A 17,217-nucleotide genomic window follows, 5' to 3' on the forward strand; every position below is an offset into this window, starting at 1 on the left:
TTAATTATTTTACTACTGAAATTTTCTGTGGCAGCTTTCTTATCAAATCATATATCTTCTTCTCTTGCAATGATAATGGCTGTTCTAGAATTGTTTTTATTGTTATTACTGTAATGCTCGCTTTGAATGAAGCACGCCCAAACCCCAAAGAGTCACCTTTCAGCTTAGAAGAATTATCAAACCTCAGAAACACCCAGAGGTTCAGCAACAGCTATTGTGAAATGGAAGCAGCAAGAGCAAGCACTGAATTACAGATCTTTCAACCCCTGTGAGCATTGTTTTAAATAGAAATAAATTCTGGCTTCTAAAAAAAAAACAAAAACCTTTTAAACCATAAAGAAGTTAGTATTGGTGTCATTAGACTTAACTTAGAAACATGATTTCAGGTATGTGGGGTTTAAAAGCAGCCTGGTCTAATGGCGTGACTGGGAATAAAGGTAGCCAGAAGATTTGCTGCCCCAGGGATCACAGAAAACAGAGGGGTAACACTGTCTAGGTAAAAGTATGCACCCATTTGCATGACCTGTTTCATATTCATTAAAAGTCCGATACTAACCAGATGACCCACAATGATGATAAATTTAATTTATTTCCAATTTCTCAAACTCTTCTACAGAGTCAGGCAACACAATCACAGTCAGTGAGCCTAGAGAAATCACTGAAGGAATGACATTGATCAGGCAGAGAGACTGCAGTACACGGTTAAGAGTCTCCTAATAACGGTGATGGCAGAAATCCAACATCAAATAGAAGATGAAATGGCCATTTCCATTAAGGGAACATCACATCACAGATATTAATTAGAATGCTCTATAATAGAGTTAAGAGGATGTGGGGGGGAAATGCTGAGTTAAAAGTCACCCCAGATGTCCTTAGCCTGGAACAATTAGAGATATGAAGGTGAGTCATGGATCTACAATTTTCCATTCATTTCACAATGCCTGCGGGCAAGTCAGAGACCAGACATAAATCCACAGTGATGGGAGTTTTTAGGTTGGGGATAAAATATCTTTAAGAAAAGAAAAAGCCTGAGCAGGCAGTAGAAGTGGATAGAGCGTTGGCCTGGGATGCAGAGAACCCAAGTTCAAAACCCTGAGGTTGCTGGCTTGAGCATGGGATCATAGATATGGCCCCATGGTCACTGGCTTGAGCCCAAACATTGCTGGCTTGACGCCCAAGGTCACTGACTTGAGACCAAGGTCACTGGCTTGAGCGAGGGAGGTGTCACTCGCTCTGCTGTAGCGTCCCCACCCCCATCCCCGGTCAAGGCACATATGAGAGAGCAATCAATGAACAACCAAAGAGCCACAATGAAGAACTGATGCTTCTCATCTCTCTCCCTTCCTGTCTGTCTGTCTCTATCTGTCCATCTCTCTGTCTCTGTCACCAAAAAAAAAAGCAAACCAGAAAGCAAAGAAAAAAATTTCTACTGTTTTCCTTTTACAGGTAAATTATATCCTTTATTTACAGCAACATTAACAATAGATGAAAACAGACTTAACTCCTTTCCTAGTGCAAGAGAAATGAAACAAATCATCTTTGAGTTAAATGCCAAGTATTCTACCAACACTTTTATTTCAATGATGTACAGTTGACTGTTGAACAACAGAAGGAGGGGGGTTAGAGGTAGCAATCCTCCTGCAGTCGAAATTCCACATATAACTCTTGACTCCCCCAAAACTTAACTATTAATAGCCTACTATTGACTGGAATTATTGATAACATAAACAGTTGATTAACACATATTTTGTATGTTATATGTACTATAAAATGTATTCTTATAATAAGGTAAGCTAGAGAATAAAATATTAATAAAATCATTAGGAAAACATATTTACAGTACTATACTGTATTGATACTGTAAGTTGATGTATCTGTTTTTTAGGTTTGTTTGGCGTTTTTTTTGAGAGAGAGAAAGAGTCAGAGAGAGGGACAGACAGGCAGTAAGGGAGAGAGATGAGAAGCACCAATTCTTTGTTGTGGCTCCATAGTTGTTTATTGATTGCTTTCTCATATGTGCTTTGATGGGGGTAGGGAGTGGGGGTGTGTGTGCTACAGCAGAGCGAGTGACCTTTGCTCAAGCCAGTGACCATGGGGCCATGTCTATGATACCATGCTCAAGCCAGTGACTTCAGGGTCTCGAACCTGGGTCCAATGTTCTATCCACTGCGCCACCGTGGGGTCAGGCACTTACATAATCTATTTATAAAATGAATCATCTGTCTAGCATATTGTCTTATATGATACAAAACACTGTAGTTGTTATATGTATTACTAACACTAGACATCAAAAAGTAAAAGATAACATGAAAAGATAATATAAAAAATAAAAAATGATCTCATCCACTGATGATAAAGATTGCTTTATGGTAACCTAGTATAATTGATGTAATTGTCTCATAGTAGTAAGAAAAATCTCTAAAAATTTTTCTGATACATTTATTTTTTAAAATCCATGTATAAGAGCACCCACACAATTCAAACCTGTATTGTTCAAGAATCAATAGATTCACCTTAAAAATTAATGGCATATTTTTTTCTAAATCTCCAGTTCAAATCTAGCTTATCTGCTAAATATTAAAAAATTATTTTAAAGAATTATTTGATACATCCAAATGCTGGAAACAGTCACATTCCATACCTTCTGAACTCTCTAAAACAGTGTAAGACCAATATTCAAAGTACTTATTTGCTCAGGAGCAGATTTATGATAATTTAAATTTTTGTAATGTAATTCCTTGTACTCTCTTCTCCCCTCATACCTTCCAATGGCTTTCTCTGTATCTGTGTCCATAATACACAACAAATAAATATAACTAAAATAGTGAGTTGAGATAGCACTGAGAATATAAGGGTTTTATCTTTCCATTTCATCATAATTTGGAACATAATCTCTATCCAAAAAATAATTCTTTTGCCAAGGATCCATTCTTAATTTTCTACATAAACTATAAGTTATTATTTTTTGTCTTACCACATCAAAACAGCAGTCTCACAATAATATTATAAAAAATAACAAAGGATATCTAAATGATGTGGAATAACGTGTTAAAAGCCTTTTTACCAACAAGTACTTATAGAAGATAAGAATGTATCAGCAAAAATGATGGAATAAAAACCTCTGAAAATTCTCTCCTCCATAAAAGCACTGGTAAAAATTGAGAATCAACAAAGGCTTGATAAAAGAAAATTTGCTGAATTTTGGTATAAAAAGTGAGGTTTGTGGTGTTTTTAACTTGCCCTATGCCTAATCGACTCTCCAAAGCTCTGTGGCAGGTGGAGGAGGAAGCTGAAGATCTCTCAAAGCCCCACTCTCAGATTGGTCATCATATAACCTGTCTCGTGGTTCCCTAGAAGACCTCACTCACAACCTCCCTTTTTGACCTGAACTGGAACTTTCCCAGTAGGGAAAGCCTAATCTCCAAGATATTTGCTGAAACAATTATAGGCAACCATTTAACACTATGGTTGCCTGAAGCAGTAAATAATAGTTGTGGCAAACAATAGACTAAAAAGTTTCAAAGAAAAAGCTAAGAAATAAGGTGTTTATAAAGGGCTTTGAAAAGTTTTAAGTATCCCCGGGAATGCAGAAGGCTATACATATGCCCATGGCTATCCACATGCTCAAGAAAAGAACTGAGAAGGTCCTGAGATCTCTTCTCTGTCTGCTCTTGGGGCTCTGTGTAAGCAGCCTCGAGGAGAAGTACCAAGTACAAGTCTGCTCTTGGGGCTCTGTGTAAGCAGCCTCGAGGAGAAGTATCAAGTACAAGCAGGAAGTGTCAACTGCATGATGGAGTGTTAGGTGAGACCCAACAGCACACAGCCCTTTGGCAAAAACTGAGAGATTTAGTGGTTCTAAGTACTTAAGGGAATCTCTGTTCAATCATTAGCTGACCACTAATCTAACCAAGCAGAGACTTCAGCGCCCACACACAAAAAGTACAGACTTTACAGAATTAGTTAAGAAAAATAAATAAACAAATAGCAACAAAACAACATTCTGGAGGAACGAAAAAATCTGATTTCAAGAGTTACTACATTATTTAAAATGTCCAGTTTTCAACAAAAAATTGAAACATGCAAAGAAATAAGAAAATAGAGCCCATACTCAAAAAAAAAAAAAAAAGAGTAGTCAATATAGTGACTGTCCCCAAGGAGCTCAGATGTTGGACTTACTAAACAAAGGCTTGAAATCAACTATTTTAAATATTCTAAACAAAATAAAGGAAATTATGTTTACAGAACTAAATGAAAGTCTAAGAATAATGCCTTACATGAGACTATCAACAAAAAGAAATTGTGTTTTTTTTAAAAAAAAAAAACAAATAGAAATTCTGGAGTTGAAAAATACAACTGAAATTAAAATTTCACTGGAGGGATTTAAAAGCAGATTAGAGCAGGCAGAAGAAAGATTTAATAAATTTTAGATAATCCAGTCTGCAGAAAAGAAAAAATAAAGAATGAAGATAAATGAACACAGCTTCAGAAATTAGTGGGACACCATTAAATGTGTCAACATATGCATAATGAGAGTCCCAGGAGAGAAGGGTGAGGGGCAGAAAGAATATTTGAAGAAATAATGGCCAAAAATTTACCAGATTTATCTAAACATTCAAGAAGCTCAGTGAACTCCAAATAAGATAGCCAAATAGGATACCTAAAGACATCCTAATCAAGCTATTGAAAGAAGACAAAGAGAGAATCTTGAAAGCAAAACATAAAATTTAGATAATTTCCTGAAGGTTGCATACGAATGTATCTGAGGCAGAGTGTGGTTTCAAAATGAGATCTCAGAGTTTTAGTTTTGTCATGCACCTCTTTGGAGGTGATCAGTTGAGTATACATTTGCTGTGTATAACTCAAAGGGGTTACTTTTCATCTCATTGTAATCTTTGGGACTAACAATCAAATCCTCAAACCCAGTTGAATGTTAAGTCCCCTACACTAATCTCAAAGCAGCAATAGATTCAAAAAGGAAACAACAAATTCTCTTTTGCAGAGAGTGATTATGGCTTTTATGTGAAAAGGTTCTTTTAGGTACTTGAATAAAAGGCTTAACTTCCCTAAGGTGACTGATTTAGAGTTTCTATGACTTAATCATTAATTTTTGTAGCTCACTCACAAGAAAATACTGAGATATAATATCTCAATAGAAAAATACTTAAACAAAGAAAAATAAAAACCCAAAGTATGACCATATTTCCCTCTTTTTCTTATTACCTTAAATAAAGGACAAGTAGCTAGGATAATCATACTTTTTCTCTTATAATTAGAAACTACGACCCTGGCCGGTTTGTTCAATGGTAGTGGGTCGGTCCAGTGTGTGGATGTCCCAGGTTTGATTCCTAGTCAGGGTACACAGGAGAAGCACCTATCTGCTTCTCCACCCATCCTGTCACCCAATCCCCCTTCTCTCTTGTTCTCTCTTCTCCTCCCATAGCCATGGCTGGATTGGTTTGAGTGCATTGGCCCAGGCGCTGAGGATGGCTTTGTGGAACCTCTACCTTAAGTGCTAAAAATAGTTTGATTGTAAGCATGGCCACAGAGCACTGGCCCCAGACAGGGTTTGCTGAGTGGATCCCAGTTGGGGCACATGCAGTAGTCTGTCTCTCTATCTCCCCTACTCTCAACTTGGAGAAAGAAGAAGAAAAAAAGAAATTAGCATTACTGATTTATTTCTATTCTTTAAAGCTCACTGTTATACTGATCCTCTCCAAACACAGTATGATTTTTGTATTTATATAGTACCTTCAAATAGAAATATAACAAATACCTTGGAAATATAATGAAGAAATAATAGAATACATGCCCAAAGTCCTATCATTTTCTTCTTTTTAGGGGCACTATATCATAAAAATTCAAAATGGAGGATAATTGAATAGTTTTTACCCTTGTTCCTCAGATAACAATGCCTAAGAAAAAAAGTGGGGCTAAAATGTCTTAATTAAGATTAGGAAAATAAGACTACAGTTGAGTGGCTCTGGCCAGTTGGCTCAGTGGATAGAGCTTCAGCCCGGCATCTGGACATCCCGGGTTCAATTCCCAGTCAGGGCACACAAGAGAAATGACCATCTGCTTCTCCCCACTCCCTTTCCCCTTCTAACTTTCTTCCTCTCCCACAGCAAATGGCTCAATTTGTTCAAGTGTGGCCCCTGGTGCTGAAGACAGCTCGGCTGGTCTGAGCATGTCAGCCTCAGGTGCTAAAAATAACTTAGTTGATCCAAGCATCAGCCCAAGACATGGGTTGCAGTCAGGGCACATGTGGGAGTCTGTCTCACTATCTTCCCTCTTCTCACTTACAAAAAAACCAAAAAAACTACAGTTGAGGCCCTGGTTAGAGCATCCCTCTAATATGCTAAGGTCACAGGTTTGATACCCCATCAGAACACATACAAGAATCAACCAATGAACGTACAACTAAGTTGAACAACAACTCTCCCCGCCTTTCTTTCCTCTCTCTCTAAAATCAATCAATAAAAATAAATTAAATAAACAACCTACAGTTGATCTTTGAAAACACAAGTTTGAACTGCATAATGCCACTTATGTGTATTTTTTTCAGTGAATATCAACACTGTTTTTGATTCCTGTATGGGAGTCCACAGATGCAGAGGGCCAACAGTATGCATTGTTATACACCATATATACAGAACACTTGAGTACCCTTTGATTTTGAGATCTGCGGGTGGGATCTTAGAACTAATACCAAGGCACAAATTAGGTTCTGAGAGAGCATAAATTATATGTGGACTTTTGACTGCAATGTGTGGGCGATGGGGTCGGTGTTTAAGGGACAACTATATAACAATTTCAAAAAAAACAAGTATAAATTAATGAATAACAATACTGGGACTAATGCCTATGATAGAAAAAAAGTGCATCTGGGTGGCTTTTAGTCTTCATGATACATAATTTATAGATGGGAAAAACTACCCCATTGTACAGATTTCCCAAAACTAACCTGTGATGATAAGACACTCATTGTGATCCAGAACCTCAGTAAAGAGCCGTGAAACAATCAACTCGGGGTTGATTAAAAAGCGAATTTCTTCTTGCACAAGTCCCGCACTGGTCACACCACCTCCAACAAAACGGTTTGCAAAATCCACCTATTTGAGAAAACATGGCACGTTAAATGATGATCTAAAACACCTACATATATGATAAAAAAGTACACTATGTCTAAGCTCTAATTTTGCTTTCTTTCTCATATAAATCAATCCCTAAATTAGTAATCTTATCAAGGAGAACAGATGGTGTTTCACTGTACTCTTCCATCTCACTGCAGTTAACTAACATCCCTGCATATTTCTTGGGATCCCAAAACCTTGGAAGAAATGTGGAAAATGGAGCTTTTAGGCAAAAGTCTCTATGTAATTATACAGAATTTTGTTTATATATCTTTTTTTGTTCTCCAAGGGCCACAAATCAAGAAAGGTTTTATCTGGAAAGGTTTCAAGATCATTTTCCTACCATTCACTACTCAATCTCCATTTATGTATTCCATTGACTTTAAGATAAGTATACCTTTCTTATATAATATGGCAATCAAATACCTTGTTCTTAAAGAACTGTGAAGTTTATTAATTGACTTTTTTTAGATAAGCTTTTCTTTGGCAGAAGAATAAAGGAGTGGAAATTCTACATATTTACAATTTCATTTAAAACTACACATAAGCTTTCTTTAAAGCAGTAAGATGGGATCCCCAAGCTATTAATGATGAGTTACACAATCCTCAAGAGAAAGCAAACTCACTATAATTATTTGCTTGTCTTAAGATTATTCAACACTACAAGGTGTTTAACACTATGCTAGGAATTGTGGAGAAATATGTAAGAAATGATTACGATTTGCCCTAGATTATTTTATTTGAGGAGTGGTATTACATACATATATACAACTGTGTATACATAATCATACACACACACAAAAACAGAATTTAGTAAGTAACATGAAAGGCTTATATATGGAAATACACTCCTGTATCTCTCCTCAAATTCCACAATACCACTAAACCCACAACACTTCTGACACCAAATGTGTGGTTTTCCCACACATCAAACAACTCTGTGACACCACCGAGGTGTCCTGTAATTCAGTTCAGTTCGAACACTATCTACCTGGAGTTAGCAAAGGATACCAAAAGTGAAGGACTCAGTCCTGTAAGACCTCACCCGACTTCAAATGTCAATTTGAAGTCCTAACTTCTAGTTGAGGTTTGATAATCTGCCAGAATAGCTCAGAGAACTCAGGTTAACACTTGATTACATTTACTGATTTATTAAAAAGAATAATAAAGGATACAGGTGAACCACAAGATGAATAGAAACACAGGGCTGGGTGTGCAGGAAGGGGCACAGCACTGTCCCCACAAGTTACTCTCCTGGCAGTTCCCCATGTTCACCAACCTACAAGCTGTCTGAATCATGTGCTTTGGGGATGTTTATGGAAGCTACAGCAAGTATGCATGATTGATCATTTATTCAGTCTTCAGTCCTTCTCTCTTTCCCAGAAAATGAGAGGTTGGGCAGAAAGTTCCAAACTTCCAAGCTCAGCTTGGTCTTCCTGGTGACTAGCCCCCACCTTGAAGCTAGTCAGGAAACCATTAGATCACCTCATTAGAACAAAAAGACAAAGACACTCCTATCATCCAGACAATTCCAAGGAATTTTAAAGCTCTGTGTCAGGAATTGAAATCAAAGATCAAATATTAAATTTTTATATATTGATTTTAGAAAGAGAGGAAGGGAGAGAGATACAGAAACATTGATCTCTTTCTGTATGTGCTCTGACCTGGGATCAAACTGGCAACCTCTGCATATCAGGTGAACACTCTAACCAACTGAGCTATCCAGCCAGGACTCAAACACCAAATATTAGAACAAAAGATGTTCCTAAGTGCTCTTATCACTTACATAATTAACCGGGCTTGAGGAGCTCTATGCCAACAGCTGGGGGAGAGATCAATTCATATACTTTTTCTATTATTTCACACATATTTCAAATATAAGGTTTCTTAAAACTTATTTGTTCTCTAAAGCAATTATGATATTAAAGGATAATCAGAAGTCTATTTTATAAAAGAATATGAATCTTCTGATATGGAAAAATATAGAAAAAACAAACCAACAGAAGGTAAAATACTCTTTCAAATAGAAGAACTTTAAAAAATACTGAAAATTACAACTAGACAAGTTCTTGAAATAAATTACTGCAAAGAATCATATATATTTGGGTTTATACTCTAGCATAATAAATCAATGCTAAAAAATAGAGTAACTCTTTAGCTTTTATAGAAAAATAATTTTGGTTAAACTAGTCTATTGATTAGAATTAGCTTCCTGCGACAAACGAGGTCTTTATGCAGTGGGTGATTTATGGCTTAACCTGTTCAATTCAACAAGCATTTACTGTATGCTGTGCTGGGAAACGTGAAGTACAGAGTCCTGGCTTCACCATATTTACCATCTAGATGGGTTCAGGCACATAAACAGAGTGGTAGAGTAATTATTAAAGAGCTTACTAGTATTTATTTGATAGTGTCCAAATAATATAATTAAATAAAATCTGAGCCTGGGAAGGAGGACAGGGAGTGTTACAAGAGGATGCGCCAGTCAGTGTGGATCTTGCTGACAGCCAGGATCAGGGGTGGCTGCACAAGGACACAGGGAAAACCAAATGTGAAGGGCTGAGAGTGGTAAGCAGATTCCTTAGCCTGTCTGAATGTAGAGTGTGTGGAGCTTACATTTGGGGACAAGGTGACCTAGGGTTTTGGAAATTTTTACTTAATTCTGAAAGTTCTGGGAAAGATTCTAAAAAGAAAAGTAATGGCCCTGGCCGGTTGGCTCAGCGGTAGAGCGTCGGCCTGGCATGTGGGGGACCCGGGTTCGATTCCTGGCCAGGGCACATAGGAGAAGCGCCCATTTGCTTCTCCACCCCCCCCTTCCTCTCTGTCTCTCTGTTCCCCTCCCGCAGCCAAGGCTCCATTGGAGCAAAGATGGCCCGGGCGCTGGGGATGGCTCCTTGGCCTCTGCCCCAGGCGCTAGAGTGGCTCTGGTCGCAGCAGAGCGACGCCCCGGAGGGGCAGAGCATCGCCCCCTGGTGGGCAGAGTGTCGCCCCTGGTGGGCGTGCCGGGTGGATCCCGGTCAGGCGCATGCGGGAGTCTGTCTGACTGTCTCTCCCCATTTCCAGCTTCAGAAAAATACCAAAAAAAAAAAAATACAAAAAAAAGAAGAAAAAAAAAAGAAAAGAAAATAACAAAACACCTGTGTTTTCAGAAGATAACTCAAGCTAAAGTTTAAAGAATAAAGTAGAAAAGTAGAAAATTAAAAGCAGAGGCTGATTAGGTTACTACTGAATAGTTTATACAAGCAGGGTTAGATCCTCAAATAAGTCAGTGGGAAAGAAAGTGAAGGAAAGAGCGACTCAGAAAAAAAATAAAATGGAGAACACTTAAAAATTGAGAGGCTGGCTAAGTATAATGTACTGTTCAAGAAAATGAGAAACAAGGAAGATTTGAGATCATCTGAACTTAAATATTACCAGAACAAGGTAAACAACACATGAAATATGGTCAATGTGCATGTTATTGTGCTTTTTTAAAAATAAAAGGCCACATTTCTTACTTGAAAGGTATGCACAAAAATAAATACACTAAACTCAACATGCCTCTGAAAGCAGGAAGAGTCATTTAGAAAATCAAAGTTTCTGCTACTTAAAAAGGTTCTTAATAAAAGGCTGTTACAGGTGAGAAACCTATTCCTGTACATGAACACAGCATGTGAGTGCTTCTTTATTCTTGCCAGTCATTTTCCAAATCACTTTAAAGCTACTGTTCAGATCACCCAGTTTCTGAATTATAACTTGATGCAAAGAGAGAAATGATAACACTTCTTAAAGGTTCTGTTGCTGTTGCCACTCAGCATAATATAATTTACATGCTACACAAGCTTTGTGGCACTGCAATACACTATTCCCTAACCTCCTGGGGACACATGGCATGAGTAGGGAGAACAATTAATAGAAGAAGCTTTTATGGTCTTCTTTAAATCTACTGAGGTTTCATATTTCATCTATAATATATTTCAGGGAAGTGGGGGAAATCTCAACCTTGAATGTTAAGTAACCTCTTGTTGAATTGTATTGTAACAAAAGGTCGGCACTGCTGATGAGCAGTAACTGTTGATTTTTTGTGTACTAAGACTTCCTCAGTTAATCCAAGACTTTAATATAAGAAAGATGTCATAAAGATGAAATTATGGGGGAAAAGTGGTATTTACTTGAAAAAAATTTTAACCATATTTCAAAATTATTTAGATAGAAGAAAAAGTACTGATTAAATAAAAATTTTAAACTTTTTTTCAAGTACCAGGACAATTATTAATTCAGTTATTGTAAGTGTTTTTGTTTATCTCAAATAATCCCTGGGAGAAGGTGATTTTGAACAAAAGCATAAAGCATGGCTTGCCTCTTTGCAAATTCCATTTACAAGTGCCTAATTTAAGGCAGCACTAAAAAGAACCTATATCATTAAGCACTAAGAGCAGCATATAACTTCTGAAATGCAAATCAGTCCAGTCACTTGCAATGCTGTTTTCAAACAAATCAGTCTGTTCTTAGGAAACTGCTTTACTTAGCTTCTCTGACTCAATACAGGATGGGGCAAAACTAGTGAGAGGTGAAAGAGTTATTCTTGTGTTATTATTTTATTATTTTCCTTATGAACAACTGTAAACCTACTTTTTCTCCACCCTGTATAGGCAGCAAATAAGGATTAAAGAAGAAAAATCAGCCATTTCCGGTATAAATGAGATAACATACAGATTCTTCCTAACATTAGGCCCTGGCCGGTTTGGTCAGTGGTAGAGCATCAGCCCAACATGTGGATGTCTGGGGTTCGATTCCCGGTCAGGGCATACAGGAGAAGTGCCCATCTGCTTCTCTATCTCTCCCTCTCTTGCCTCTCTCGCCTCTCTCTCTCTCTCTCTCTCTCTCTCTCTCTCTCTCTCTCTCCTCCACCCATGGCTTGACTGGAATGAGTTGGGCCTAGGTGCTGAGGATGGCTCCATGGCCTCTGCTTCAGGCCTAAGAAGAGCTCGGTTGCTGAGCAACAGAAGAACACCCCAGCTGGGCAGAGCATCACCCCCTAGTGGGCTAGGAGTCTGTCCCTCTGTCTTCCCTTCTCTCACTAAATAAAAAAATTAAAAGAAAAAGAAAACTGACATTAAAATGCATTTATAAATGGAATAAGAACACAAATCACTAACATTTTCTCTGATTAGTCATGTTTTAAAAATCACTATAAAGCAAAAGGAAAATACGTGTTCAGATTAGGTGTTATATATCAATTTAAAGCTAGATACAGAGGATGTTTTCCTTATTAACTTTTTCCAAAAATATTTTTTTAAGTAGAGTCAGAAACACAGATGAATAATAAACACAGAGTGATAGACAAAATGACCTGCACTACAACAGGGGAAAGAGAGCAAGAGTACTTGGTTCATGTGCCTAAAATGATTATACATGGGAGAAAGGACTTTCTTATCAAACAGTCTTAGACGTCTGCCTCCTAGACCTAAACAGTGTTGGTGGCAGAAAAACATCTCAAGCTGGCCATCATTTAGGGCAGAGCATGAGCCTTCAAAGAAAAAAACAAAGCAGCCTGGACAGCCTGTCAAGACCAGACCCTGGGAACTTTGTCCACTGTCAATCTACAGTCCAAGTCTGAACCAAAAGGACTGATGGTGTCCAGATCTTGGGACTACCTGTCAAAGGCTTTTTTAAAAAAGAGGCTCATGTAAGAAACAGAGAATGTCCATTGCCAAGTGACAATATTACCATAGCTGTCAAGATGATCTGTTGGGTGTTTTTCTCTATTCTGCTATCATGTTTCTTTGCATTAAATTAGCTTAAGGCAGTGGTCGGCAAACCACAGCTCACGAGCCACATGCGGCTCAATCAAATTGAGGACATTTTTAGCAAAGGCCAGTTTAGAAGTACCCTAATTAAGTTAGTAACAATGTACCGACCTATATAGTTTAAGTTTAAAAAATTTGGCTCTCAAAAGAAATTTTAATCGTTATATTTGGCTCTGTTGACTAATGAGTTTGTCGACCACTGGCTTAGGGGATAAATAAACAAACAGCTTTTAAATTCCCTCTGCTATCAAATGCTTGACAAGAGTACCAAACACAGCAGGCTGCTGGGATTCACCTACCTGCAGCATGCCTTGACCATTTCCTTCAATTGTACCTTCATAAGTGACATGCAGTCGAGTCAGGGGTTTTTCACACCTATAATTGAAAAAATCTCTTACTTATTTTTTAAATGACAGGTATTTCACTACAGAAAAGTCTGAAAATATAAATTAGCTATTTAAAACTCCAAATCTAAAAAATCAAAAACATGCCTACTGTTAACATTCTTTGTATAGATTCTCCCATTTTCTAATTTGAATATATAAATATAAATTTTTAAGTTCAAATGAGATAATATACTGTTTTAAAACCAGTTTTCCCCTATAAATTGTCAAAGTTTCTCCTCTTTAAGAGCTAAAGAACTTCTTAAAATAGATATAAAGAAATTAAGATCTGTAAAATTTTATTATTTTCCAAGAATTGACAACTTAAAAAAATATATAGAAAAACTTTGGTAATAAATCGTGATTCTTAGGTGGGCTCTATTTGCACTAGTTTGATAACTGTGTGGGGGGGGGGGCAGGGTGTCTTGATGAAAATACACGCCACAGATCTATGTCATTTTTTTTTTTTTCAGAGACAGAGTGAGAGTCAGAGAGAGGGATAGATAGGGACAGACAGGAACGCAGAGAGATGAGAAGCATCAATCATCAGTTTTTCGTTGTGGCACATTAGTTGTTCATTGATTGCTTTCTCATATGTGCCTTGACCATGGCCTTCAGCAGACCAAGTGACCCCTTGCTTGAGCCAGCAACCTTGGGTCCAAGCTGGTGAGCTTTTGCTCAAACCAGATGAGCCTGCGCTCAAGCTGGCGACCTCGGGGGCTCGAACCTGGGTCCTCTGCATCCCAGTCCAACGCTCTATCCACTGCGCCACCGCCCAGTCAGGCTATGTCATTTTTATATTAATAAAATTGACAGCTGAACCTAGAACTTTTAAGTCACAATTATTTTCTTTCATTTTCATAAAGCATGGTCACTGAGGTGTTTATGAAATTCAGGACATGCTACTCCTTAGCATATTCAATATTTTAACCTGAAGAAATTTGAGAAAATGGGAGAAACAGGAAGGTCCTCGAACACCCCTACTTCCCTGAAACAGGTCATACAGCCCTTCTGTGAGCACCCTCCTTAAACTCAGAACAAAGGAGCTTTCTGATCTTTGAAGACAAAGGGATCCCCAAAAGAATCCTAATAGAAACACAGAAGCCATGCTGCCCCCCACCTTCACTACTGTGACTTCACATCCTGTACTCATCCACAGTGTCTGCTCCTCACCAAACCTAGCAAAAAGTACAGACATCTGTTTCTATCGGTCTCCATTTCCTTAGGAAGGCTCCCAGGTTGTGTAAAACTTATGTAAAATAAATGTGTATGCTTTGCTCCTGTTAATATGTCTTCATCAGTTTAATTTTCAGACCCAGCCAGGGACCTAAGAGGTTCAAAGAAAAATTTCTTTCTTCCTTACAGTGTTTATCTGGCTTACATTATATTAAAAACCAATTCTGCCTGACCTGTGGTGGCACAGTGGATAAAGCATCGACCTGGAAATGCTGAGGTCGCTGGTTCGAAACCCTGGGCTTGCCTGGTCAAGGCACATATGGGAGTTGATGCTTCCAGCTCCTCCCCCCGTCTCTCTCTCCTCTCTCTCCCTCTCTGTCTCTCTCCTCTCTAAAAAATGAATAAATAAAATTAAAAAAAAAAAAAAACCAATTCTATTTTATTAGTAGGCTTTGATGATGACATTTTTTTCCTTAGATTTCCCCAATTATTAAATAAAAAATATAAATTAAAATAGAATGTAAAAGATGATATCCAAATCCCTAACTTATATAAGGGTGGCATTAATTTGGGGGGGATTATATGAATATATATTTTTTTCTTTATTGATTTTTAGAGAGAGGAAGGGGAGAGTTGAGGGGAGGGGAAACCCTGATTTGTTGTTCCACTTATTTTTGCATTCATTGGTTGATTCTTACACATGCCTTGACCAGGGATCAAACCCACAACCTTGGAGTATTAGGCCAATGCTCTAACCAATTGAGCTACCTGGCCAGAGCTATATTTTTAAAAACAATTACATATTTTTAAAAACAATTTAGCTGTAAAGCACTATTCACTGTGATTTGCTTTTTTCCTGGTTTCAGAGTCCGAATACATTTTAGGCTGGGCTCAGTCCAACAGACTGATAGCTTTACACTCAGACGGTAATTCAGTATAGATTCTGTTCTAAGAACTTAATTTGTATTAACTCATTTAATCCTCAAAACAGTTCTGTCACTATCTTCTTTTACAGATAGGGGAAAAAAAAGAACAAAAAGCAGTTATGTAACCTTCCCAAAGCCAGTAAATGCAGCAATAAAGACTTAAACCCAGGGAGCCCAAGGTAATGATCCAAGCCCTTAACCAGTATGCTATACTTTTAGGAAAGTTATTTTGCAAATCTCTCATAGAAAATAGTATCATAAATTTGATTTTTCTTTCTTTAAGTGAAAAAAGGAGAGATAGTGAGACAGACTCCTACATGCGACCCTACTGGCCTGGGGCAGATGAGCCAATCAACCTAGCTATTTTCAGCACCTGAGGCTGCCACCAGACCAAGAAAGCTATCCTCAGCACCTGGGGCCCAGGGGATGCTCAAACCAATCGAGCCATTGGCTGCGGGAGGAAAAGAACGGGGAGAAGGAGGGAGAGAAGGAGGGATAGAGAAGCAGATGGTCACTTCTCCTGTGTGACCTGACCAGGAATCGAACCAGGGACATCCAGGCACCAGGCTGACACTTTATCCACTGAGCCAACCAGCCAGGGCCATAAATCTGATTTTTTAACTTCCTTTTTTTTTTGGGGGGGGGGGTGGCACTTTCCTAGTCATTTTATTCTAAGGGAGACTACCTGTGAAGATACTAATAAAAAATAAAAACCAATCCAGCCCTGGCCAGAGCTTGGTTGGCTCAAGTATCGTCCCAATACACAAAGGTTGCTGGTTTGATTCCCAATCAGAGCATATACAGGAACAGATTCATATTTCTGTTTATCTCTCTCTCTAAAATTAATTAATAAAACAAAAACAAAAAGACGTGATCCAGAAACTTCTGGTTTATCAGTCAGGACTTCAAAACAGAAATCTCAACTGTCATCAACAACTATGACTAATGTTGTCAACTTAGAGCACAGTTCTCAATAAAACTATGAAATTGGTAGACACTGCTGGTTTTTATATTTTTTAAGCACCCTCTATTTCCCTAACAGGTCTCCTCTTCCGGCCCCAGCAAATTCTCCATTCCACTAGCCCAGGAACCACGGACATAGTGTATTTTGGCTCTCTGTGATTGAAAAAGTCTGGCTAAGGCATTTACTGTTAATCACATGGTTAACTATAACATGTCAGAAACCTGGAAATCAGAAGAGCCTCTAACTTCCTGGCACCCTTTGGCCCCTCAATCTCAAAAATACCAACAATCCTCATCTCCTGTTCACCCCCCATCTGTAAGTGAATACAAGTTTCCAGTTCTGTGGAGTCTGGGTGATTGATACTAATTATATTCTCCAACTCACTTATAAAGCAGCTAAAACAAAACAGATACCCAAGAAAGGTATCTTATAAAAGTTAAAAAGGTTACCAAGTTAAATTCTGTTTATCACAATTAAGGGGAGTATCTTGACCTTATTTAGGGGCAAAGTTACCTCACTAACAAAGCAATCTTGCAGATCTCTGCATTCTGACCTATCCCTTCACTCCCTGATGGTAATGAACAAAGATTATTTCACATTTGTGCCAAATGAATGTCAAATGCAGAGTAGAGATCCTGAGCTGAATTAAAAACAAGTCCTCTGAATGACCTATAGAATCTACTCCAAAGTGATGTGAACAAACATCTGTATTCCTACTAGAAACTGAAGAGTTGAGAAAAGCAATCCTCTGCTCTGGTCTGAGCAGATTACACAGCAGATTGTTACTGTCAGTTCTAAGCACCTGATGTTAAGAGGAACCAATGGTCTGGGAATTGTCAAGAGCAGCGA

At 38.0% G+C, this 17,217-nt stretch overlaps 1 protein-coding gene across 4 annotated transcripts in view; it reads right to left on the reverse strand.

The window, feature by feature from the left end:
• The window catches only part of PARG (poly(ADP-ribose) glycohydrolase), a 149,356-nt gene that overhangs the window by 55,834 nt on the left and 76,305 nt on the right, over positions 1-17,217 (reverse strand). For all 4 annotated transcript variants that reach the window (XM_066348199.1, XM_066348198.1, XM_066348200.1 and 1 more), the window contains 2 exons: positions 13,219-13,294; positions 6,962-7,109 (listed from right to left, as the gene is read on the reverse strand). In XM_066348199.1, coding sequence (XP_066204296.1) covers positions 6,962-7,109; positions 13,219-13,294 — 224 coding nt within the window. The remainder of the gene's footprint in view (positions 1-6,961; positions 7,110-13,218; positions 13,295-17,217) is intronic.

The sequence above is a fragment of the Saccopteryx leptura genome, chromosome 9 (genome assembly GCF_036850995.1).
Source record: "Saccopteryx leptura isolate mSacLep1 chromosome 9, mSacLep1_pri_phased_curated, whole genome shotgun sequence".
Taxonomy (NCBI): Eukaryota; Metazoa; Chordata; class Mammalia; order Chiroptera; family Emballonuridae; genus Saccopteryx; species Saccopteryx leptura.